Source organism: Sceloporus occidentalis, unplaced genomic scaffold, assembly GCF_023333645.1.
Source record: "Sceloporus occidentalis isolate IW3139 unplaced genomic scaffold, rSceOcc1.0.p SCAF_2, whole genome shotgun sequence".
Lineage (NCBI taxonomy): Eukaryota > Metazoa > Chordata > Lepidosauria > Squamata > Phrynosomatidae > Sceloporus > Sceloporus occidentalis.
Genome location: NW_028316982.1, coordinates 193,514,620 through 193,539,792, shown reverse-complemented (window position 1 = coordinate 193,539,792; position 25,173 = coordinate 193,514,620). Strand labels below are relative to the sequence as shown.

Genomic DNA, 25,173 nt, shown 5'->3' with positions numbered 1-25,173 from the left:
TATATCACATTACAGCAATCATTCTTTCTTTCTTATGAACAACTAAAGTGTTGGGAAATGATCTTGGAAGCTAAGTAGGGTTAGTACTTGGATAGGAGACAGCCAACAAATACGAGATACTGTTGGCTATATTTCTGAGGAAGAAACTGGCTTTCTGGTTCCTTTCTGAGAAAGGAACTATATTTCTGAGTATTTTGCCTAAGAAACCCTATGTAAGCCAACAGTTGATTTGAAAACACACACACACACACACACACACACACACACACACGAAACTGGGGTGTCAGAGGAAGAGAGTGAAATTGCCTTTGCACGAAGTTGTAGCATTGTCATTACCTTGCTAAATGGAGTAGGCCTGATTTTTCCTAAATCTGTCTCTTACTTCATCCCTCCCTTCTTTGAAACAAGATCAAGCTTGTTGTTTGAAACATTTTATCTTAGAACTATTTTATTTAATAGCATTGTAGCAGACATGTAAGGCTGTTGCTTGAAGTTGCAGTATTTGTTACTGTATTTTTCAAATATCAAAAATGTTTTTGTTGTGTTCTGATGCTTAATGACATCACTTCCTTTTAATATTTTCCATATCTGACCTCCCATGACTTCCTAGGAGGAGGTCATACCTTCAGCTCAATTTTTGGTATTGAAATCACAGGGTATGGAACAAACCTGACCAGGCAACCCCAGTTTGGGCCACTGCGGGAGGCAGGCCAATGAAGGAATAGCTTTCTCTATTCTAACTGAAAAGTGTGTGTAAAAGTGCAGGCGAGATTTCAAAGTGATCATTAAAGCATTTGAAAATGAGTGCCAGATTTTGGCCTCTTAGGGATTATCTGCATAACCAGATAGAGATGTCCTCAGGTTCAACAGATAATTTTGTACAACCCAAAGAGTTCATGATGGATGATAGAAATGTGAAATTAAACATGCAACTTGTGTGTTTTGGCTCAAAAGTAAGTCCCATTGAGTTAAGTGTGTGTGTGTGCGTGCATGTGCGTGCACGCAATCCAAAACAATTTAAATTGAAGTAAGTTTTTAAAAAATATTTTGGCAGAGCTGTACCAGATGCAGAAGCAATGCAAGCATATCTGGAACACTTTGTAAAATTCTAGTACAGAGGATGTTTACTACAGCAAATGTAAGCTCTGTTGTGTTTGAACTCTACATGTACACACATGTACACACATACAAATAAAATTTACCTTTTCTTCCCCCCCCCCCCTTATGGCACAGGTAAGTTCAGAAATTTTCTTTGTTGAATATGAAGTGTACTCCTCGTGGGTCAGCATCTGAATTGCTAATACACATTTTATTTAATGTATCAGCCAAGGCTTCAGGGCCACACAGGAAAACACCAATCCTGGAACTGATAACAAAAGAAATTATAGTGTTGCAGGTGCTTCATACGAATTATAATATAAGTAAAAATAATGAGGGAGTTTAACTGGCCTAGAAAAACAACCTATTAAATGGCTTTTCAAAGACTCCCATGAGATACATCAAAAAGTATAATCATGTTGTTGCCACACTGCAGAAATAAAGCAGTTTGACACAACTTTAACTTCCATGGTGCCGTGCTATGGAATTCTAGGATATGTAATCTGTTATGGCATCAGAGCTTTCTGAAAGAGAAGGCTAAATATTTCACAAAACTATAAATTCCAGAAGTCCATAGCATCGAGTCACAGCTGTTTCTCACTAAAACCAATGTTTCTCTGAGCCTGAGTTAAACACTTTGGTTTAATATTAAATTCCAATTGATTTCACTGCAGAAATCAAGCACATGCTTGTCTGTTTTCAGGCTTGCAAGCAGTGTAGTGCAATGCTCAAAGAATCAAATAGTAATTGTACTTGTCCATTACTGGACACATGATGAGACAGAAGTAGTAACGCACAAGGGAGTCAATCTTCTGCAGACACTATAGAATAAATTTACCTTGCATGCTGACTTCCAATTGTTTTGAACTCATTTTCCCAGTTTGGTCTTCCGTACAAGGTTTTCTGTTTCAAGCCTGTAATCACATCTTTTTCTTCCTCATGATGCACTGTGAAATGAGTAGCCTGGGGGAAAAAAAGGAAACACTTCAGAAACATGCATTTATATTAACATTTTTTAAAAAATCAGCAATTTTTTTTGCGTGTCCTCCACTTTTTTTAAAAAAGTGTCCACCATTTGAAAATGTTGTCCTACATTTGTCCCGGTTTATTTATTTATTTAAAAAATTTAAAAATTATTTAATTATTTTTTTTTTTTGCCTAGGCCCCCCAGTTGTCTGAGGGACAGCAACCCGGCCCCCGGCTCAAAAAGATTGCCTACCCCTGCTATAGGCTATGTATCAGGGGAAGGAAGTGGCAAAACCACCTCTGAGTATTCTTGCCTCAGAAAACCCTATGAAATTCATGGGGTCACCATAAGTTGACAGGCAAGGTGAAGGAACACACACACGACAGACTGAGTAAAGCAAAACAATAGAGTTGCAGCCAATATACTCATATGGAACAGGAAGAACTGGTGAAGTGGTCACAATGACATATTTGTCTCTCAGTTACCATCATATCAATCCTTTTCAGTCCACTATATCCACTCTATTACCACCAATGAATGGTCTGAAACCATGAGGACCATAGCCATAGTCTGTTGAGATTTCTTTTTAAAAGGAAATTGTTCATGATCCTGTTATGAATTGTACATCCTTTTCACAATTATCTCATAGCTGCACTGAATAGCCCTATGCATCATAAATTGTAGGGTTTTTTTCTCTTCTGAAAAAGAAGCCTCACAACAGTGTTCAGAAGGAATAGTGTCATAGATTATCACCCAAAATATTTAATATTACTAGTCTTAAATATGCAAAACTGAAACGCTGAAGTGCCATCATTTTTAAAAAGATAAAATTAATAAGCATCCTAGTTAAAATATGTCATTTTTGTTTTTTTTCCTCTGAAGGAAGAAGGTTTAATAGGAGAGACAAAAAGAGAGGAGAGCATGTTCCCTTGGAAATATGGAAATATCTATTTCTCTTTCTTTTTCTGACACTATATACAATCAAAAAACATGGAGAGCTCAGGATTACTATGGCCCAAAACAGACAGGCCAAAATGTGTAGCTTCTGGCTGCTTCAGGGGTGTGGCGTGCAGATGACACATGCCCCCAGATTGTCTGGAAGCTGCTCTGAGGCTGCCTAAGACGGCCTGAAGCTATTGGCAAAAGGAGCAGCAAAAATCTGCTCCTTGCTGATGGCTCGTTTGAGACAGCAGCAGTGGCCATCCAGTCACTGCCATCCCTGGCCAATCGTTGGTTGATCACAGCTGGAGCTGCCAGAGGCTGCTCCAAGCCGCCCATCTGTTTCACTCCTATGCTAACCTACCTTCACTAATGGCAGTAACATCTGCCTTTTATTCTGAATAACAAGGTTTAAAAGATATACAGCTACAAATGGCTGTGGGACAAAGCTAGTCTGTTGAGGCCTTTAGGCTCTAACAAGCTGGTCTCACAACCTGCTTCCACATTCATGATTTGGCTTTTACTGGTTTGTTGTTGTTGTTGTTAATTGCCCTTGAGTCATTTCCAACTCATGGCAACCCTGTGGATGAGACATCTCCAAGCCCCTCTGTCCTCCACTGCTCTGCTTAAGTCTTGTAGATTCATGCCTATGATCTCCATAATTGAGTCCGTGCATCCATCTGGCATCTCAGATTTTGTGGAAGAGGTTTCTCATTCTTGCTTTTTTGTTGTTGTCTTCTGTTTTTATGCCTTGATCATTGCAGTAGTCTATCTTTTCACACTAGTCATTGTGTAGTGGGAAATTTCCAGTTATAATAAAAAGCTATAGAAAGATGGAGTCACTTTGGTTAAAAGAAAAATAGTTTTTTAAAATTGAGGCTTAGCAAACTAGAGCAAAGGCGTAGAGAATGCATCGTGAACTGTAAGGAGCTGGCACCAGCAGAAATAGACATAACTCACAACTTAGATGAGGAGATGCAACTGTGAAGGTTAGAAGGAAAGCTACTGAATTCCTGAAGGAGGGGTAAGGAGTAATGACGCAGTTATTAATATACGCATAATTCTCTGTCTTGATTGTAAGAATTCTATATGTTTAAATTGTAATTGGCCAATGAAATGTGAAGAAGGAGCTTCTTTGTGTAATTGACTATAAAATTAGGCCACCTTGTCTTGTTCGAGGCCTCAGCTTTTGGGAACTTTGAATTCCACTGAGTTCATGTTTCCTTTGTCGACAAATTGGAAAGAAACTTATGGATTTTCATATTACTAGGTCCTTTTGTTAATTCCTTGCTCTGCCAGACCTAGAAGTTTAAGTTTCCTGAAATTTCTGTTACAATTGTACAGTTGCATTAGAATCACAGAATCGTAGAAGATTATCGCACTGGGGTTAAAACGTTCCCCAGTGCATTCTAACGGGGGCGTGCACGGAGTGTGATGGGAACCCGATGGGGCCCAGAACGCTAGTTTACTGCATGGTGGAATGCCGCTGCCGCTGCCGCCGCCGAGCATTCCCTTCGGGTTCCCATCGGGTTCCAGAGGACGCCATTTCTGGGCATGCTTGGAAACTGTCCCCAGAAATGGCATCCCCTGGAACCCGATGGGAACACTCAGTGGCGGCGTCAACGTTCTGCCATGCAGTAAACTAACGTTCTGGGCCCCATTGGGTTCCCATCATGCTCTGTGCGCGCCCCTGCGCATGCATGTTGTAACACATCGGGGAACGTTTTATCCCTGGTGCGATAAACTTCATAGTCTCATTAAACCAGGTGTTCCCCATCCTATATCTATGCATTTCATTTTTTTGTCCTAAGTGAAGTACCTTACATTCTCCATGTTTAATTAAGTGTTTGCTCTCCTCCAGTCTGTTGGGATAAAAACTATGCACGTACAAGTGAAGAAGACTCAAATATCACTTTTCCCCCCAAAGACTTAACTGCTTTGAAAAGGCTCTAGCAAGTGGGTTACCTGAGATTCATCCCAGCCAGTAAGATAGATATTGTAGCTGAGAAAGTCTGCATTATTCTTTTCCTGCATTTGAGTCTCCAGTGATTGTAAGAGATCGGCAAACCATTCAAAGGCATGAGTGTCTCTGCAGAGCCAATAAAAATAGATCTAGAAGCAAAAGACAAAAACATGACCAGAGCATATGTTTATATTTAGGACAGTAATTTCATTCTTTTGTTATTCTTCCTTAAAAAGACATCTATGGCAATATTCTGGATTACTTGTGACTTTCAAAAGATTGCAGTAACAGCCTAGAAAACTTTCATTGCTGGGAGTGACAGACATGGAAATATTTCAAATGATTTCATATGCACATTGGAAGTGTGGTGAGAAAACATACTCTCTCCTGCAGCATGAAGGATAACTCCCAGGCTCTGGGAGAGTAAAAATAATTTTTTCAGCAATTTTACACTACCCCTGCTTGTTTGTCCAGCCTTCAGTCTCACTATAACAAGGTCCTCTATAAGATGAATTAAATCCTTACTTCACTTTGGTACTCTTCACTCACCCAAACAATCTTTTTTCCCCCTGAAGTCATCTTGGGCAAAATAAAAGCTATGCTATTTGCTTTATGGAAAAAATAGGTGGGAACGACCATTGGTGAATGCAATTACAGATTACAGGAATGAGTTTAACTTTTCGGTGTTATTATAACTTAAATAATTTACTTAACAAATATGTTGACAAATATGAAACTTTGCTGGCTTTCATCTCAATCCAGCACTGGTGCATAAACTGAAAGATCTTGCTGCTTCAGAGATCATCCCTTTGTGTGTTTAAGAATACTGGAAGTCACAGTGTACGAACACTTAAGACAAACACATTGCACACTAGGAGATGGAGTACAGAGGTTGCTAAATCTCAGCTTTCCATTTCCTGTTCCTGGAAGCAGGTATGAAGCTGCATCCACATGAAATGAGAACATAAAATTTTCATTGTTCAAGAGCCCTTTTTGCATAAAAAGATTTAAATCAACCTGAGCTTCTCTTTATATACTTTGCAATTCCTCTTTGAACACACTCTTGAGTGCTACAAAATGATAGCTGTAGACTGGTAACATGTTGAGAACTTACCTTTTTGAGTTTGAGGTTAATGGCATCATTGCAGTATTTGTACCACACAGACTTGAGGACTGATGCAAAAGGGGTAACCCCAATGCCAGCTCCAACCAACATCACGATTTCGTAACTGAATACATCTTCACTAGCAGTACCAAAGGGGCCATCTACAGCTATTCTGCAACAGTAAATGTATAGTTGACAACAATAACTGTGATTGGTCCATACATACTGTGATGGTCCAACAATCACAACTGTTAGTACCTGTTAATTTGGAATGTTCATAATCATGTTGATTCCAACAAGATAGTAGCATGTAGTAATCTGTTTCTAGGGGTAACTGGACTACGTGTTTGAGTGCCTATAAACTTAACCTTATGTTAAGCAGGTTCTAGGCTGCCAGACTGAACCAACTTTTCAACAATGCCCTTTTATGAACAAGGAAGGACTAAAACTGATTGCAATGCAGAATTCAGAGGTGAACAGACCTACATATTAAGTCACCTTTGACAGGCGTTTGTTGTGATGCTGTGAATTATGGTGTAAGAATTTTTGCAGTCTTTTTTTATCATTGTTAGAACTCAGTCTAATTATGAGGGCAGGTTGACTATGACTACTGATCATAACATGTTGACAGTACCATTCTAATAGCTGTGGGCAGCTGGTAAGAATTATGCAAGACCCACTTCTTCTCCATTGCATGGAACACTGTTCAAAGGCATAGATGGATTGGACTGGAAGTGGTATTTCTCCTAGGAGGCAGACACATGTGTCTACTTACTGTCATGTGCCTCACCCCAGTCTTTGGCATGAGGGGGGACAAAGAGGGAAAAGATACATCTCAGCTGCTATGTGATATCTCTCTTCTCTTTCTAGCAACCCATCTATGCCATGCTTTACCATACCCTAAAAGGGCCCAATATGCTCAGGTTTGCCTCTTCATCAGCCAGAGAAAGTCCACTGCTGCTGTGCCCACTGCGTCCTTCCTTCCTTCCCTCCTTCCCTCCCTCCTACCCTCCCTTCTTTCTTTCCTATCCATCTCTGTCTGTCTGCATTGTCTCCTGCCACAAAGGCCTTCTTCTTTTGTGCTGCATGCCCCACCATTTCCTCAAACACTTTGGGTGTCTCCTGATGTCCAGTTTCCAGTGCCAAGAGTCTAGCTCCGACCCCCATAGTGGCAGTGTAAATGGGGTGAGTGGGACAGGGATGAAATGGGCTGGATGAAGAATGTGTAAACAGCAGCAGATAGAGAGAACCTCCATCTATGTTTAGTTCAGGAAATGAATTGTGTTTGACCCCAGGCTATGTCCTAAGCCCATGTGTACTTTTTTTTGGACCTAGTAACTTTAATTTCTATCCTAAAGCACAAAATCATGCTGTACCTGCAGCAAGTGATCATAAGTTTGCAAGGTCAACAGTGAAGCATTTGAATTCCCCCCCCCCCCCTTCCAATATAGCCATAGACTTTCCGTTTGGTGCATACTTAGGCAGTTTCCAGGCATCTTGGAATTGTTCCTTATCACATCCACAAGCTTTACACAACCCATCTGTCCAGTCCCCTACAACACGTATGTGTATGCTGAAATAATCCTCTTCAGGAGCAGAAGTCAACGTGAAAGGATGCCATTCCAGCATGGACACTGCAGGGCATTTGACAAAAATGTATTGTCCCACTTCCATCTTAAAGCCCTTTTTCTTCATCTGGAGTTCAAAAGTTTGGAAAGGATGGGTGACAACCTATGGTACAAATAGAAAGGCTCTCAGAACATCACATGGATCAATTTAGTATGGACAAAGTTTGAGGATCGTGGGTTAAAAAATTCTAAATCTAAATTTAGTTGGACTTCAGTTTTCTTTCTTTAAAAAAGAGGTTCTTGAAAGGAAAAGTTTAGAGGAACATGTTTTAAGCAAAATGCTACATGGATTTTAGGGAAAATGCTACATGGGGTTGTTAACTTTAGGCTACCTAGACATTTTATGATGCTTTTTCATGTTGTGAGGTCTCTGCAGCACTGGGGCTCAACTCTTTTAGTATAGAGCTTGGGAAAGATACCTGTTTTGGACTACAACTCTCAGTATCCTCCAGCCACCATGCTAGTAAAGTATTTATTTATTTACTTTTTATGTCACCTTTCTCCCAGAGTCGCACCCAATGTGGGGCACAATAATAATCAGCTAAAAAAATTGACAATAATATTTAAAACATAAATTTAAAACGATCACTCTAAAACTATAGGTATAAACAGTATTAAATCATTCAAAAATTTAAAAAGTGAATAAAGAAAGAAAGAAAAAAAGAAAACCTGCCCCCATAAGAGAGCTCCCTGCAAGCAATTACTAATTAAAAGTCTGCTTGAACAAAAAGGTCCTTGCCAGCAGACAAAAAGAAAGCAGTAACTTGAAAGAATGCTGAGAAAGTAGTTAGAAATTAATGTTGAAATCTCTGGTGCATCCACACTGCAGAATCAAAGTGATTTGACACTACTTTATCTGCCATTACTCCTTCCTACTAAATCCTGAAATTTCCAATTTGGTGAGGTACCAGAGCTCTCTGATAGACCAGGCTGAATATCTCACCAAGCTACAAATCCCAGGATAATGTGGGATTGAGTTATGGAAGTTAAAGTGGTGTCAAACTGTTCTAATTGTGCAGTGTGAATACATACTCTACCTCCATCTCATCTGAACCTTTGGTCGGACATTCTAGACTAGATTTACACAAAGAGAGCACTGGATTTTAAAATGACCACTAAGAGCCTCGACAGTCCGGCCATAAAGACCGGCATTGGGGTGGATTGGGGGTGTGGTGTCCACACAACACACGCCTTCCTCTCCGCCCTCATGCTGGCATGGCGCCGCATGCCCCACCACATGGCAGGCAGCATCACAGCACTCCTCTGGTCCTGCGTCCAGATGACACAGGGCCAAAGGAGCACCAAAAAGCCATACTGTCAGTGGCTATGGTGCCCTTTCTATGCTGCAAAAAGGAGCTGCTTTTTGCAGCTCCTTTTTGCGCTGCAGAAAGGCCAGATCGGGGCCGCGGCATGTACTATAGTTGCAGTGGCCTCAATCCAGCGCTGAAAGGAGTGACTGCAGACAACCCCTTAGAGGCGGTCTGTCCAGCTCCTGACATTGAACAGAACCCAAGAAGGAGACCTGCAACATAATTCAAATTTGTGAGATGAATTGCTTTATTTTGCTTTATTGTTGTGATATGTTTTATATATAGTTGTTTACTTATAATAAATGTAAAAAAATGATTAAAATAAAGAATGACAGACCACAAGACAATTGTAGGAAAATAAACAACCTACAAATATTATATGATAAACATAAACTTTTGAATTCTTACCTTTGTGATAACAACCTTTTGCTGTGATCTCCAGAAGCGCACCAGCCTCTCCAACACATATAGAATCATAGGCCCCACCACCCATTTCCATGTCTGTCAAAAGAACGAGAAGATTAAGGACTTTATCACATGGGGGAAAATCGGGAGGAAATCGGGGGTTATTTTCCTGGGACATTTGCATGATCGCGGGAAAGATCTTCTCACACCTTGCGGGATTTCCCCGTGAACGATTTGTTGCTGGAGCATTACTGGTTCTTCCCGGGTTAAGTCCTCTTTAATCACAACGTTGTGGGGAAATCCTGCCTGATCACATTAATGACATGTGTCTGCCTGAACATGTGTAGGGCTAAAATAGAGGACAGGGATGTGAATATCCACATAAACCCAGTCCCTCCCCCCCCCACCACACATATTTTCTGAGCATTCAAAAGTAAACTAGGCCTACATAGGTTGAGTGTGAAGGCCTAACAAGGGCTCTCTACCTATTAATGATTATAAAGCTCCAATGACTGGGAACCTCACTAAGGCTGGGTTCTCACTCATAGGAGAGTTCATGCATCAGCCATGCCCCCAGATTTACTCTGAAGCATGTTTAGACAAATGACTGAACATGGCATATGTTAAATGAACATATGGCTACATTGTGTAATAATAATAATAATAATAATAATAATAATAATAATTATTATTATTATTATTATTTCTATCTTCCCACCTCTCCCAATGGATCGAAGCGGAATAACAGCAAGGTTAAAATTACAATTACAATATTGCAGCATTAGTTACTGCACCATTAAAACCACAGTAAAAAATAAAAACATAAAAGCATAAGAATCTAAAAACATTAACATCAAACAGTCACGGGGTCAGCTGCTCTCATTCCATACTAGTGATCTTCATAGGAGGTCAGGAGGATAAGCGCGGTGGAAGAGCTCTGTCTATACTGCCTTCTTAAAGATTTCTAAGGATGTAACAAGGCGGGTCTCCTCTGGGAGTCCATTCCAAAGTCTAGGGGCAGCTATGCTGAATGCCTTTAGGGAAGTAGAAACATGTTTGAATGCTGGTATCTCCAACAAGTTCTTCCCACTTGTTCTAAGAGTGCCGGGGCGGATTGTATAGGGAGATGCGTTCCCGTAAGTAACGTGGATCCAAGCCATGTAGGGCTTTAAAGGTAATGACCAACACCTTGCATTGTGCCCGGAAGCTAATTGGGAGCCAGTGTGGATCTTTCAAAATGGGTGTTACATGGTCAAGTCTCGAAGAACTAGTGACCAACCTGGCTGCCGCATTTTGCACTAATTGAAGCTTCCGAACTTGATACAAGGGTAGCCCCATGTAGAACGCATTGCAGAAGTCAAGACGAGAGATTACCAGAGCATGCACTACAGCTTCAAGGTCCTTTCAGCTGAGGTAGGGTCACAGTTGGTGTATCAACCAAAGTTGGTACCAAGCACTTCTGGCCGGCGCATCCACCTGAGATGATAAACGTAGAGACGGACCCAGAAGTACTCCCAAACTGCGAACTTCATCCTTCAGGGGAAGTGTGACCCCATCAAGGAGAGGTGGACAAATTTCCCTCCCCAGACCTAAGGAACCTATGGCAAGTACCTCCGTTTTCTCTGGATTCAGCTTGAGTTTGTACCCACAATAAGGTTACAACAGCGTTCAACTTGACATAGCTCAGTGTATTCATTACACCACACCCAATGTTCAGAACAGAACTTCTTATTTTGCAAGGTGGGGTGTTTTTTGGGTTGGTTTTTTTTTGTCTATTTAGGAAGTTACTTAATTCACGTTGAACTAATTCCTAAAGTCTATTCCTGAGAAGAGTGATCTTGCCCTTTGCTTCATCTAACCATTGGAAATACATGTATAACATTTATTTATTTATTTATTTATTTATTTATTTATTTATTTATTTATTTCAACAAGCAGTCATTTACTGATGTATGCATGGGAGAATAATAATAGTAGTAATAATAATATTTATTATTATTATTATTATTATTATTATTATTTATACCCTGCTTCCACCCACCCACCCCCACACACATATTGAGAGTCAAAGTGGCTTACTTTCTAAAAATACTGTACAGTACAATTAAAAACTTAATTAAACTATTACAGTATTCAAACATAATTTATTAAAAATAGAATACAATTAAAAAAGATAAAAGCACTTAAAAACCACTTTAAAATAAGTCTTCATTTGGCTACGGAGAGTCAGTTGCTGAAATTATTCTATCCTTTTTAACAGTAATCTGGTTGCTGATAATTAATATTAACATTTTACACACACACAGATAGATAGATAGATAGATAGATAGATAGATAGATAGATAGATAACCAATAAAGCATAGCTCTTACCATAGGAGGATTTCCAGCAAACTGTGGTATAGGACAAGAGTCCAGTGTCCCCCAATTGGTGTAATTCCTGGCACAGATTTTTGGATCATGCACCTTCAAACTACTCCTTGTCTGTCCACGTACAATCCGTCTGAGAATTAATAGCCAATGTCAATATCAATATAGTCTGGAATATCAGTGTGCAAAGGCATCCTGTAGCACCTTGGAGAATCTAAGGAAGCAGGTAAAGTCTATGAAAATTTATGCTACAACATCTTTTCCACACTTGGTCTCAAAGGTGCTACAAGATCCCTTTGCATAAAATAGCATTAATAATGTACAATAAAATCAATTCCAATTAAATTGGCACTGTATTAGAGTCTTCTGCTCATTCTGTACTGTTTAGAGCAGCCTTTCCCCAACCTTTTTACCCTGCAGGAACCCTAGAAATAATATTCAGGTCTCAGGGAACCCCATCATAAAAATTCTTCTAACTGCAATTTATTAGCATAATCACCAAGGTGTAGATAATGCAGTGACATGATCCAGAAGATTGTAAATTCATCACCAATCTGATTGGAATTGTTTTCAGGCCCATGTCTAGCATCCTTCTTTCCCATTTCAGAACTCAGCTTCAAAAATCTCCATATTGTAAAACACAAATACCAATAATATATAAAATATATAACTAAATGAGAAAATAACAAAAAATAGAAAATTGTTACAATGTAAGTGACTTCACAATCCGTCACAATCTATACTTTTATCAATAAAAGTATAGTGCCTAGATCAAGAGAAGTAATAGTGCCACTGTATTCTGCTCTGGAATATTGTGTCCAATTCTGGGCACCACAATTCAAAAAGGACATTGAGAAACTGGAGCGTATCCAAAGGAGGGCGACTAAAATGGTGACGGGTCTGGAAACCATGCCCTATGAGGAACGGATTAGGGAGCTGGGGATGTTTAGCCTGGAGAAAAGAAGGTTAAGAGGTGATATGATAGCCCTGTTTAAATATTTGAAGGGGTATCACATTGAGGAGGGAACAAGCTTGTTTTCTGCTGCTCCAGAGAACAGGACTCAGAGCAATGGATGCAAGCTACAGGAAAAGAGATTCCACCTCAACATTAGGAGGAACTTCCTGACAGTCAGGGCTGTTTGACAGTGGAACAAACTCCCTCGGAGTGTAGTGGAGTCTCCTTCTTTGGAGGTCTTTAAGCAGGATGGCCATCTGTCGGGGATGCTTTGATTGAGATTTCCTGCATGGCAGGGGGTTGGACTGGATGGCCCTTGTGGTCTCTTCCAACTCTATGATTCTATGATTCTATGTTTTGCAATGTTTAAAACAACAGCAAAGTGGGAGCGGGCAGCTGCATTGTGACAGGTAAAATTTTCTTCTTTACCATGAAAATGTATCTCTGATTTTCTGCTACATTGGTGGAGCGTGTTTGCTGGTGGAATTCAGTTGGCAGCATGTAAGGGGAAGTTGAGGGCTGTAATTCAGCATTGAGAGGTTGATGCCATTAGTCTACCACCCACCTGTCTATGCCACACAGTGCTTTCCAATAATCAACAACCTCCCCTATCTGGCATCAAAAGCTGAGAATGGACACAACCAAAACAATACAGTTCTATTACGCATTGCCATGCAAGGCTGAAAGATCTCTAATGAAATTGCTACTTGGGCTGTTTGATCCCTTCCCACTACCATGAGCGCTTATATCATGTGTCACATGAAGTTTAATGTTCTTTTTCAGTCATGATCTCTTGTGAAACTTTCAGATTCAAGGGAACCCCATTTGAGAAATCCTGGCCTAGAGGAGAAGCTAAATGCATTAATAAAACACTAGACAAATGTATGTTCCTCTTTTGGTAAAGGTAAGGAAGCCAGTATCATGGTATCACACTGAGCACTTTTCCTATTAGTCTCTCTGAGACATGCAATTCATTTGTTGTCACCTGCAGCTTTGGTATTTCTATCAAAGTTATGAAACTTTTCCCTCCCCATCTTCAATATTTCAAGAACACTGCATCACATCAGTCTTGTGGTTCTGACCTCTACTAATAGACAATCACAGCATATGTATTGTGGTCATTCAGTTTCAAGATATGATGGAGAAACCAACACCACAAATAATTTTTGTATAACCAATATAGTTCAATGTACTTGAATGTTAACTACTTTGCCATTCTTCTTGATGACCTATGCAATTTAGAAGTTTTTAGACTTTTACATCAATAGTATTCATTCAAAAGACAAAAGAAAGTGTGTAGAATTGAGGAAGATAATCATAGAAGTCCCCACTTGAAATAAAAATGTCTTACAGATTTAGGTCTAAATCCAGTTCTTAATTCCAACTAGACTAAGCCAGCTAAATCCTAAAAACCTGATTAGTCTGAATTTATGTAAATTCTATTGATCAATAAGACCACTCTATTACAAGGACAAACAATTGATTACAGAAAAGCATAATGTTACAAAGGAACAATGGAAACTCTTGTCCTATATGCTGTGGAATAAAGAGGGAGCACTCTTCCCATTTATTTTAAGAAATAGTAACCATTGCATATACTCACTAATTGCTACTTTTCATACCTGCAGAGTTGATGTTTTCTTTTTTATATCCATTCTTTAATGCATCACTCTAACCCAGGGATAGGCAACCCTTTTGAGCCGGGGGCCGGGTTGCTGTCCCTCAGACAACTGGGGGGCCGAAGCCAAAAAATAAATAATTAAATAATTTTTAAAAATTAAATAAATAAATAAACCGGGACAAATGTAGGACAAAATTTTCAAATGGAGGGCACTTTTTAAAATAAAAAATGGAGGTCACGCAAAAAAAAATTGCTGATTTTTTAAAAAATGTTAAGATAAATGCATGTTTCTGAGGCTTCTTTAGACAATTGCCCCACCATGCCCCTTGTGCAAGACGCCAAAGGCCCCGGCGGCAATCAGCGGCAGGACCGGGCTGGGGCCGGTCCCAAGGCCTCGCCGGGCCGCATCCGGCCCACGGGTTGCCTACCCCTGCTCTAACCTGTTCCCACTTCTCTTTCTTCTCTCTCTCTCTCTCTCTTCTCCATTAGATAATATCTTGAATTATGCTAAAGTAATTACTGGTTGAGTAATCCTTATCCAAAATGCTTGGGACCAGAGGTGTTTTAGATTTCAGGTTTTTTTTTGGGGGGGGGGGATTTTGGAATACCTGTATTTACATATATGGACATGAGATAACATGGATATGGGACCCATCTCTAAACACAAAATTCACCTTACACACATAGCTTGAAGATAATTTTATACAATATTTTAAAATAATTTTAATATATGGCTTGCAAAATGGGGTACAAGCCTCAGCATACTCTCTCTCCCTCCCTTGCCTCACCAGCTGTTTGCTAGCTCTGGCTACGAAGGAAGGTTGAGGTATAAGGCACACAGAGGGGCCATTCAGACTACCTTTTACCCCAGTTCAGGAACTGGATTAAAAGCGGGAAGTTCATATTGGCCCCGATTCTTCTACACCCGAATTCAAGGTTTGCACACCCGTTCAAGGGCAAATGCCCCTTGGCACGGATCTTTTGAAAGTGGAGTTTTACCTGTATCTTTTGCGAAAAACTGGGTCCTGGCAAATATGAACTTGGCCCCAGTCATGTTTGGGTCAAGTTCAGGGGAGGGATTAGGTCAGAGGGAGGGCAGAGGGCAGACCATGTCTCCCCTTCATTGGGGTGGTGGTGGAGGAGGAAGGAGCAGGAAGAAGGGAGCCATGGAGGAAAGAAATCTGGGCAAAGGAGGAAGGGTGAAGTTCAGAGGAGGGATAAGGTCAGAGGGAGGGCAGAGGACAGAATATGCCTCCCTCTCGCAGGCAGTTTCTCTCTCTCTCTCTTTGTAATTTTTTATTTTTGACAGACTATGCAAATAGTTCTATTGATACATTTTGATAGAATGAGTATGCGTGTGATACATTTCCCTTTCATTTGCTTGCTCCTGGCACAGCACCTCATTTTGCAAGAAGCTTTTTTTAAAAAATTATTTTTTGTGTGTGTAATATGCGAATGTTACAATGTGAATGTTACAAATGTTTCTCTTTAAATTTGGCAAATTGATACAGAATGCTTTTGCTACATATGTGTATGTGTATGTGAGGCATTCTGGGGTTGCATAGCAAGAGGATGCAGAGATGGCATTCTGGGATGAGGATAGATGTCATTTTGGGGTGGCAATCAGAGGAAAAGCAAAGCAAAAGGATGCAGAGGTGGCATTCTGGGGTGAGGAATTATTATTATTATTATTATTATATGTGTATGTGAGGCATTCTGGGGTCGCAAGGAGGGAAAGCAAAGCAAGAGGATGCAGAGATGGCATTCTCGGGTGAGGAATTATTATTATTATTATTATTATTATTATTATTATTATTGTGATGGGAAGAGGATGGTATGGGGGGAAGGCAAGGGCTTCGGAGGTAGCATTGGGCTAGAAGTGAAGGGGAGACTGGAAGGCTGCAGAAACCCATGACTTTGGGGGAGTCACACTCTCTCAACCTCAGGGGAAAGGCATTGGCAAATCTCCTCGGACCAATCTTGCCAAGAAAGCCCCAGGATGGGGTCGTTTTAGGGTTGCTATAATCTGTAGTGATATAAATATACATAACACACACACACACCTGGAGGTTTTTTAAATTTGACAGGTTGACAGAATACGCACACACTGCCACCAGGTTTTTTTTTTTAAAGGAGGGGGAAAGCACCCATTCCGTTGGCCAATGGCTGAAGGAAACATCACCTTTGATGAAAGCGGAAGTGAATTTGATTGACAGCAAAGGAACCTTCATTTTAAACCATAGGGGGCACTTGTTTCCAAGCAGATTCAAGAGAGGGGGGGGGACCGGATCTGCCCAGTTCTATCCAGGGCAAATGGGCGAGTGGGAATAGGGCCCGAGAGAGACAGGAGAGTGTGCGGGGACTCAGACAGTGAGGCAAACTCTATCTCTCTCTCCTTTGTCTCAGGAGCTGTTTGTGAGCTCTGGCTATGAAGGAAGGCTGAGGGTTAACACACACACACAGAGGAGAATGTGCAGGGATTCAAACAGGGAAGCAAACCCCCCTCTCCCCATCTCCATTGTCTCACCAGCTGTTTGTTAGCTCTGGCTGCAAGGGAAGGCTGAGGGATAAGATACATACAAACATACAGAAGAGAGTGCATATAGAGACTCAAATGGGGAGCTGTTTAAAGATCTCTAGCTATGAAGGAAGGGTGCGCACTTCTTTTAGGAACTTTATAAACAGTATTAACTTACTGCCCTGTATATACGTTGACCCATGATTTTGGAATCCATTTTGGGGCATATATTTCTCAACTTATAGTCAAGTATATATAGTACAGTACTCTACCTGAGACATCCAGTATGCTCACTTTTCCCAAAATTAATTTCTTCTTGTAACAGATTAATAAGTAATCCGTAGAAGAGTTTTATTAAACTTGAAAGGTAATTCATTGTTCTAGATCTTTTCTTGTTCCTAATTAAGATGTTATGATACTGTCTCCATGTAATCATTTAATTGTAGCTCTGAATAAATACATATATTTACCCAGCTCCATGGATGACAAGACCAGCAAAAAAGATAACAAACAGATGATGGGTGAACCAAAATACTTCAAAGTATGATCTTCGAATTGTTTTAGTAGATGATGTGATTATTAATATGAGACACAATGTGATGATGACACCAGTGAGTCCTGCCAAGGTCGTAAATGCTACATAGAGACCTCCCTCAGGGTTCTGTGAAAGAAAAAGAATAGCAACATAAACAAACCTAACAAAACTAGATTACATATTTTTCATTCTTCAAAATAGCTAAAGCAGGAGAGGGGCATCTGTGTGTCCCCCAGATGTGGTTGACCACCACTCTCAACATCCTTGATCACACTGACTGTGGCTGATGGGTACTGAAGAGTCCAACAATATCTGTAAGGTCATTGGTTCATCACACCTGAGCTAAGGGAACAGCGTCCCATAAGGTGGTGGTGGTAAGGATTATGGTGGAACAGCAATGAATTTAACAGTCACTAACCAACTACTTTTCCAGGAAAAATTATTCCTTACCATAAGTTTCTTTCGGGCAAAATTCAGGTAGGATTCTCCTTCACGATCACCCAAATTAGACAGCACAGCCTGGATGTTCTGTTCCTTTTCATTACGTGCATCAACCAACCTTTCAACATTAAATAAGTGTGCAATTGTGTGGATTGCTAAAGCAAAAGAAGAACAGAGAAGATAGTAAAGTAGTATAGAAAATCAGACTTGAAGTACCCTTTCCCCACTCTTAGAACCCTGCTTCCCTAATTCCTTTTGACTAGTGACACCTTTCACAAAACACCGCATAGTAACCTTGTTGACACACAAAGCATGCAGACACAGCTTAGCATTCTTTGCCTTTTAACTTGTATGCTTCATTATTTCGTTTGGATCTATAGGTTGAGTCTCCCATATCTGGAATTCCAAAATCTGAAATGCTCAAAAACCCCAAAACGTTTTTCTTGGGTTGCTGAGTATTTAAAATATTGTATAAAATTATCTTCAGATTATGTTTTTAAGGTGCATATGAAATATAAATGAATTTTGTGTTTAGATTTGAGTTCCATATTCAAGCTATCTCATTCTGTATGTATATGCAAATAGAGGTATTCCAAAATCCAACAACAACAACCAAAATCTCAAACACTTTTGGTCCCAACCATTTTGGATAAGGAAGACCCAGCCTTTATTGTTAGCCACAATGGTCAGCAAATGTTTTAACTGTAATAAAAGCCATTCCTTTAACTATAGTTTCAGAGCTTGTGAAAGTTACTTGGGACTACTTCATAACCGCCAACTGTCCCAGTTTTGCAGGGACAGTCCTGATTAATCCTCTGCTACCCCTCAAAATCACCATCTCCAATCCAGCACAGCAAACAAGGTTAAGATTGGACTCTGCAACGTCAATGTAGGCAGATATAATCTGGGATAGACACATGGTAGTCATGAAGTCTCCTGAACCACCCACAACATGGATGCCTCAGCACAACAAGCCAAGAAAGCTCCACCACCACCTCTAAGATGACTCCAGCTAGCAGTATGGTGTGCAGTATGGTGGTCTGATCACCAAAAAAATAAAATAAAAAATTTATTCTGTTCCAGATACCCATTTGCCATCACCATTACCATTTTGAATCCACAACACATACAAATTGTTTGCCACTTTCTGTACCTCTCCAGAATCCCACACACACACACACACACACTGAAATGAGACTGGTGCTCTCAGAAAGCAATGAGACTGCATAATAATGTAAACTTTCAAAACACTTACTAGTATGGAGTGCAATCATCCAGGCCACCAGTTTGTGAAATGTGAGGTTCCTGTCCAGCTGTCTTCTGACACGCACTGAGCAGCACTATTGATTGAAAAGAGGAAGTCTGAATAGATGTGTTTTATCAAAGGTGGTACAAATACAGATACAGATATGAATAAAATGATAGAACTGATTAGGTGCCAGATGTGTTGAAATTTGATGGCACACAGCATGACTTTGATTTTCATACCCACCTGGCACCCAGCAAAGCCCATAACATAATGCAGAAAATAAATAACCATATAACTATGACATTCACGCATAACTGATCACTTGTTTTTGATTGTATTCATGCAGTTCATCACATGGTCTCAGTGGTCCTCATAATTCCTGAGGGACTCACAAAGGGATGGAATGGGATGCTTCCCCTTCCCTCACCAATGAACTCCTGAATCTCTGAAAATGTGCTACAGAAAGGTAGGGGCTCTACTGAACAATATTGAATGTAGCATTGGATGCTATAAAAGGAAATAAAAACTTTCATTTCCCACCCCACTCATTTGGAAAGTGGGGTTCTTCAATCCTTAAAGGGGCTCCTTCAATCCATAAAATAATTGTTGGGTACTCCATATTTACTTCTAAGTAAAAAGGAAAAAAAATCTTTCAGCTACATACAGTGTAATTAATATAGTGTATAATTTGATCCTAAAACCATATCTCGAGGCAGATAGAAGACCAAGAATGGGTTTTCTGAATTGTGGTGTTCCATTTGTAGTATTTTCCCTTCGGAGGGGCCTGTATAGCAACCATACTCTTATCTTTTTTGGTTCCAAGGACAGAGTCTTCTGTTCTTTAGGGCCCAGCAATTAAAATGGGTTTTAAATTTTGCTTAATATCAATTTGTTCATTCCTATTTTACAGACTGGGTTGTGGTTTGTTTATTATTTTTTAGTTCATTTGTATTTTGCCTTTCTCCCAGAGTAAGACCAAGGTAACTACCACAGAAAACCAGTTGGGAAAAAAAACCCTTGAGAATAAAATTGTAAAAAAACCCACCACCTATTAAAATTGTATACTGGTCAACGACTGAATAAATCTTACTACTACTACCAATTAAAATCACCACATAGAACAGTATAAAATCTTTTAAAAAACACACAAAAGTGAAGTCGAAGGCTTTCATGGCCAGCTCTCTATGCCAACACTCTCTGAAGATGCCAGCCACAGATGTTGGAGAAACATCAGGGATAAACTCTTCTAGAACATGGCCACATAGCCCCGCAAAACCACAAAAAACTATAGACACACAGAAGTTTTAAAAGATAAATAAAACATCACAGTTATTTCCTCTGCTTGCACAGTAGAAGCCTGCTTAAACAAAAATGTCTTTGCCTGCTGGTGAAAGGAAAGCAGGGAGAAGGCCAGCCTAGCTTCCTGTGGAAGGGAGTTCTGGAGGGTAGGAGCAGCCACTGAGGAGGCATGTCTCATATCCTCAACAAGTGAGCCTGTGCTGGTGGCAGGATCCAGAGAAAGACTTCCCTTATAGATATTAGAATTTTGGCAGGTTCATATGGGGGAACATGGTCTTTCTAATAGTCTGGACCTAAAACATATAGGGCTTTATAGGTCATGATCCATACTTTAGATTGTACCCAGAAATGAACTAACAGCCAGTGAAACTGTTTTAACAAGGGAGTTATATGTTCTCTATAACTGGCTGTAGCATTTTGGACTCTCTGAAGTTCCTGAACAGTTTCCAAAAGCAGCTCCATGTAGAGTGCATTATAATAGTCCAAATAGGATGTAATCAAAGCACGTGTGGCTGTAGCCAGAATTGACATCTCAAGGAACAGGTGCAGCTGGTGCACTACTTTTAGCTGTGCAAATGCATTCCTTGCCACTGATGAAACCTGGGCATCCAGGCTCAGAGTTGAGTCCAGGAAAGCTGTGAGCCTGAGATTTCAGTGTAATCCCGTCCAACACAGACAATGTCCCTGTTCCCTGAGCAGCCTTAAGACTGACCAGGAGCACCTCTGTCTCTGTCTTTTTAAGTATTTCTCTAATTCCTCCCTTCAACTCTAAGTTGATGGGTGATGGTATGTGTGTATAAACGAATGGATGAATAAATAAATAAATAAATAAATAAATAAATAAATAAATAAATGGGATTGACACATAATTCATTAATCTCTGTTTTTGAAATGGGGAAAAGAATCTTTACTGCTGACTCAGGTCATTATCCCTGCCACTGTTTTTGTTCAGAAATATATCAGAAGTAGTGCATGTTATTTGTGAAAGCAGAAGTGAAATTACAGACTTGAAATAAAATAACAGAAGGATGGACTATTTACCCTGTTCCGCAGCTATAAGGAAGTTTCATATTTTTCTTGGGTGAATCTGGCCCAAATTAGTCTGCACATGAAGCCACATTGGAATCAAGTATTATAGGTGGGGTACAGACCTCCCAAAAAGGGTGGTCTGCCCGCACCTTGTTTTGCTCCGCGAGGAAGCTGCAGCAGACAAACCGTGCAGCTCCCTCATGGAGCAAAAAGAACCCGCAAAAAGTGGGTTCTTTTTACGGTGCCATAATGGCAACACATTGCACCAATGGCGCACTTGTGACATCATTATGGCGCCATGACGTGCAGACGCTAGGTGTCTGTCACATCAAAATGGCGGCGCCGATCTGTACAGGACACCACCATTTTGACACCCTTGTCACGTGTGAGGGGTGAGGCATGTATGGGCAGTGTGCCCTCAGCCAACCCCTAGCACGTGATGAGGGCGCACTATAGGCCCATCTGGGTCAGGCCATAATCTGCCTTTCAGAAGGCAAAAGAGGTTTTCTTCCAGCAGCTCTCCTAATTCAATAGCATAAATTGCTCCTCTGAACTCAATTACATTCAAAATGTGGAAGCTTAGAAAAGAAGTCTTCACATGGCACATCACTTCTTCTTCCTTTGCTACAATATCTTGCCAAAAATTCATATAAAGAGCTAAAGAACATATGTCTCAGCTCAGTAGTTTTAAGAGCCCTGTGTGATTAGATCCTTGTCTTACTTCACAAAACAGCCAACATAAAATTAGCAAGACTTGTTTCTGTCTCCATCACCCTTGGGAAATTCTCAGCCACTTTCTGTCTAAGATGAGTCTCACTCTGGCAACATGCCTAATAAAGTGTGCCTAGATATGGATGCTTCTGTCTCAATAGTGTGAAAGTAATTAAAAAAACAGTCCAGATTTAGTAAAAAGAAAACTGTTATTTATCAAATTGAAAGAACCAAACCAAAACCAACATCAGCTTACCATGTTCTATTAATGCCATTTTATGTTAACTCAAGTTACATCTCAGAAATTGCACTTCTTTGGGGACATGCCTTAAGAAATATGTAATTTAGACAATATAGACATGATAGCATATCCTATGACAGCCAGTATAGTGTAGTGTTTAAGCATTGACTAGGACTTTGGAGACCAGGGTTCGAATCTCAGCCATGGAAAGCCACTGGATTACCTTGAGGAACTCACAATCTCTCAGTCTGAGATGAAAGGAAATATAAACTTCTCTGAACAAATCTTGCAAAGAAAACCCCAGGACAGTTTCGCCTTAGGGTCAACGTAAGTCAGAAATGACTTGAAGGCAAACAGCAGCAACAATGCTGATATCCCATGTGGTGGTTAGTTCCTACTTCACCTTTGAGCTGAATGGCTCTCACTGGTGAATCTATCTATGTAACAGATGTATCTCTTCACTGAAACAGATGCATGAATTCTATGCAACTGAAGCTGTTATGTAACTGAAACTACCATTACATGTAACCACTATCCAACTGGGAGTATAAGTACAAATATAAGATTTTGAAATTTGTATTTAGAAATGTCAACAGTGTAAACAACATACATCTATATTGAAAGTAGTTAGGGAGGCATGCTTGGGTGCCACTCACTTGGAGGTGTAGGGCAAGCCATTGGAATGAGGAGTGGATTCCACCCATCCATAGTCCAAGATTGGTTAGATAATATTATGGGTGAGCTTTTCTACTCCATGCTTAATACAGATTTCACTCCCTTGCCATCCTGCTCCACAGGAGTGGGAAGGCAGGAGAGCAAAGAGCTCTAATCCTTGAGGTCTTGAAGTAGTGACCACATTTTGAAAGTTCTTCCGTATTTTGTGAAAACAGGAGGGAAAGTTATGTATGACTATATATCATGAATGTTATGCAAAGGGGCCTTTGAGACTAACTGACAGATAGAAGCTGGCACCATGAGCTTTTGTAGACTTGGGCCTACTTCCTCAGATGCACTTGGTCTCGGCTCAAGTCTATGAAAGCTCATGCTACCACCATCTATATTTCAGTCAATCTCAAAGGTTTTGCAAGATCCCTTTGCATGCTGATTTTCCAGACTAACATGGTTATGTCCTTGAATTCTATGATCATGTATGTTGTCATATATGTTTGACACAGGGAGAATGTCACAGAGTACTTTTGAGAAGCTTCGTTAGAACAGGTTGCACCAAATAAATGCAATGTAGATTAAGATAAATCAACCCAAATATTATCTGCATAGGATGGCTACTACCTTTTACGAAGATGTGAAAGCAAAATCTGCATCTTACCGCACTTGAGCCTCTGAGGAAAGAGAGCAGATTTCGACATACTGGAAGCAGAACCAACATGCAGTTGAAATTCAGGCATGCTGCAGGTGCCCGGGCCAATGCCAGGTATGGCTAAACATAAGAACATGGGATCATAATTCACCAAAAAAGCATTAGCTGAAAAATACATTGGAAAAGAATTAGAAGGCTAATGAATTGAATTTCATGTACCAAGTGAATCCACATTAGACTTATATTACTATATAAGTCTAATGTGGATTCACTTGGTACATTACCTAACTTGGGCTCCAATTTAGATGTGCTGACTAAAACCCTTATGCTGGTTGGGGAATGATAATAATAATAATACTTTATTCTTATATACCGCTATTCCTTTTTCAAGATCATAGCGGTGTACACGTTAAAAGATGGGAACTATAGTCCAGCTGTAAACACCTGTGGTCTTCGAGATATTGGAGGCATCCACCTCCCATCACCCCCTGCCTGCCAGAATAGGCATTTGCCAAGGATTATGGGAATAGTAGTCCAACAGCATCTGGTGGGTCATACATTGTTAATCTTTGCTCTATGCCCTACCCTGCTGTATGGATGGCATACTCTTGGTTTGTCCCAAATAGAGTATACCCATTGAATCAATTGTTGAATAATGAGTCGACACAAAGGCAAATCCAATTGATTCAATGGGTCTACTCTAGTCAAGACTAAAAATAGGATTTAGGCCAAAATAATAACTATTTTCACTATCTTTGCCATAGTGTTATATGGATACTACTTTCACTACTTTCCCTCCCTTGCTTTGTTTCCCCTTCACTGCTGCAATACTGTTTTGGCCCCACAAAACTTGAAAGTATTACATTTTAATAGAGGAAATGTTTTACATGTTTTTACAAATGTGTGGCTCTTTCCAGGTCATCCACTGTTTTGGATTCTAATGGTGCCTTGTCTCAAGAACCCAGCCAATGGCGGGAAGTGGAGTGGGGTGGGCTTTCTGTGGCTTCAGCTCATGGAATCTTATCATAATGCCATCAGCATTTTTCAAATAACAGCTTTTCAAGTGAGGGACTAGGCAGTTGAGTCTGATAAGAAGTGGGAGAAGAAAAAGGGAAATGCAAACACTTAGAGGAAGTCAACCCAACAGGAAATTTTAGGATTGCTTAAAACTGAACAGGAGGGGACATAACTGGAAAGCTGCATTTTATAACAGTCAGGCTGAAGCCAAATTACAACATTTCAAAAAATTGAATTTTTGTTAAGTATGGATTCCCCTCTTTTGACAGATGAAGTTAATCTTGTCTCTCTACATTACAGAGAAAACAGACATCTAGTACTTACCCCAAGAAGTTCTCTTGTATAGTAGAACTGTGGCCCAAGGTCATATACTAGGTAGTACCACCAGAAGAGGAAGACATTTAAACCCAGCCATACTAACTGAAGGAAGAAATACATGATCTGAGATTATTTTCA

The 25,173-nt window shown here is 40.1% G+C and overlaps 1 protein-coding gene across 1 annotated transcript; it reads right to left on the bottom strand.

Annotated features, from left to right (window-relative positions):
* On the bottom strand, window positions 1–25,155 carry LOC149319493 (NADPH oxidase 2-like). Its single transcript, XM_089508425.1, has 12 exons — window positions 25,042–25,155; window positions 23,710–23,820; window positions 19,109–19,193; window positions 17,863–18,008; window positions 17,348–17,538; window positions 11,787–11,916; window positions 9,419–9,511; window positions 7,550–7,803; window positions 6,082–6,244; window positions 4,970–5,116; window positions 1,937–2,061; window positions 1–1,366 (listed from the first exon to the last, which is right to left on the bottom strand). The coding sequence occupies exons 1-12, from the start codon at window positions 25,153–25,155 to the stop codon at window positions 1,240–1,242; spliced, it is 1,686 nt and encodes a 561-aa protein (XP_089364551.1). The 3' UTR covers window positions 1–1,239.
* Window positions 25,156–25,173: the final 18 nt, after the last annotated feature.

Coding starts and splice junctions, on each gene's coding strand:
- LOC149319493 (XM_089508425.1), bottom strand. CDS start 25,155: ATGTATTTCTTCCTTCAGTTAGTATGGCTGGGTTTAAATGTCTTCCTC. Junction 5,117..6,081: donor TTAACCTCAAACTCAAAAAG/GTAAGTTCTCAA, acceptor TTTTGCTTCTAG/ATCTATTTTTATTGGCTCTG. Junction 2,062..4,969: donor CTGGCTGGGATGAATCTCAG/GTAACCCACTTG, acceptor TTTTTCCCCCAG/GCTACTCATTTCACAGTGCA.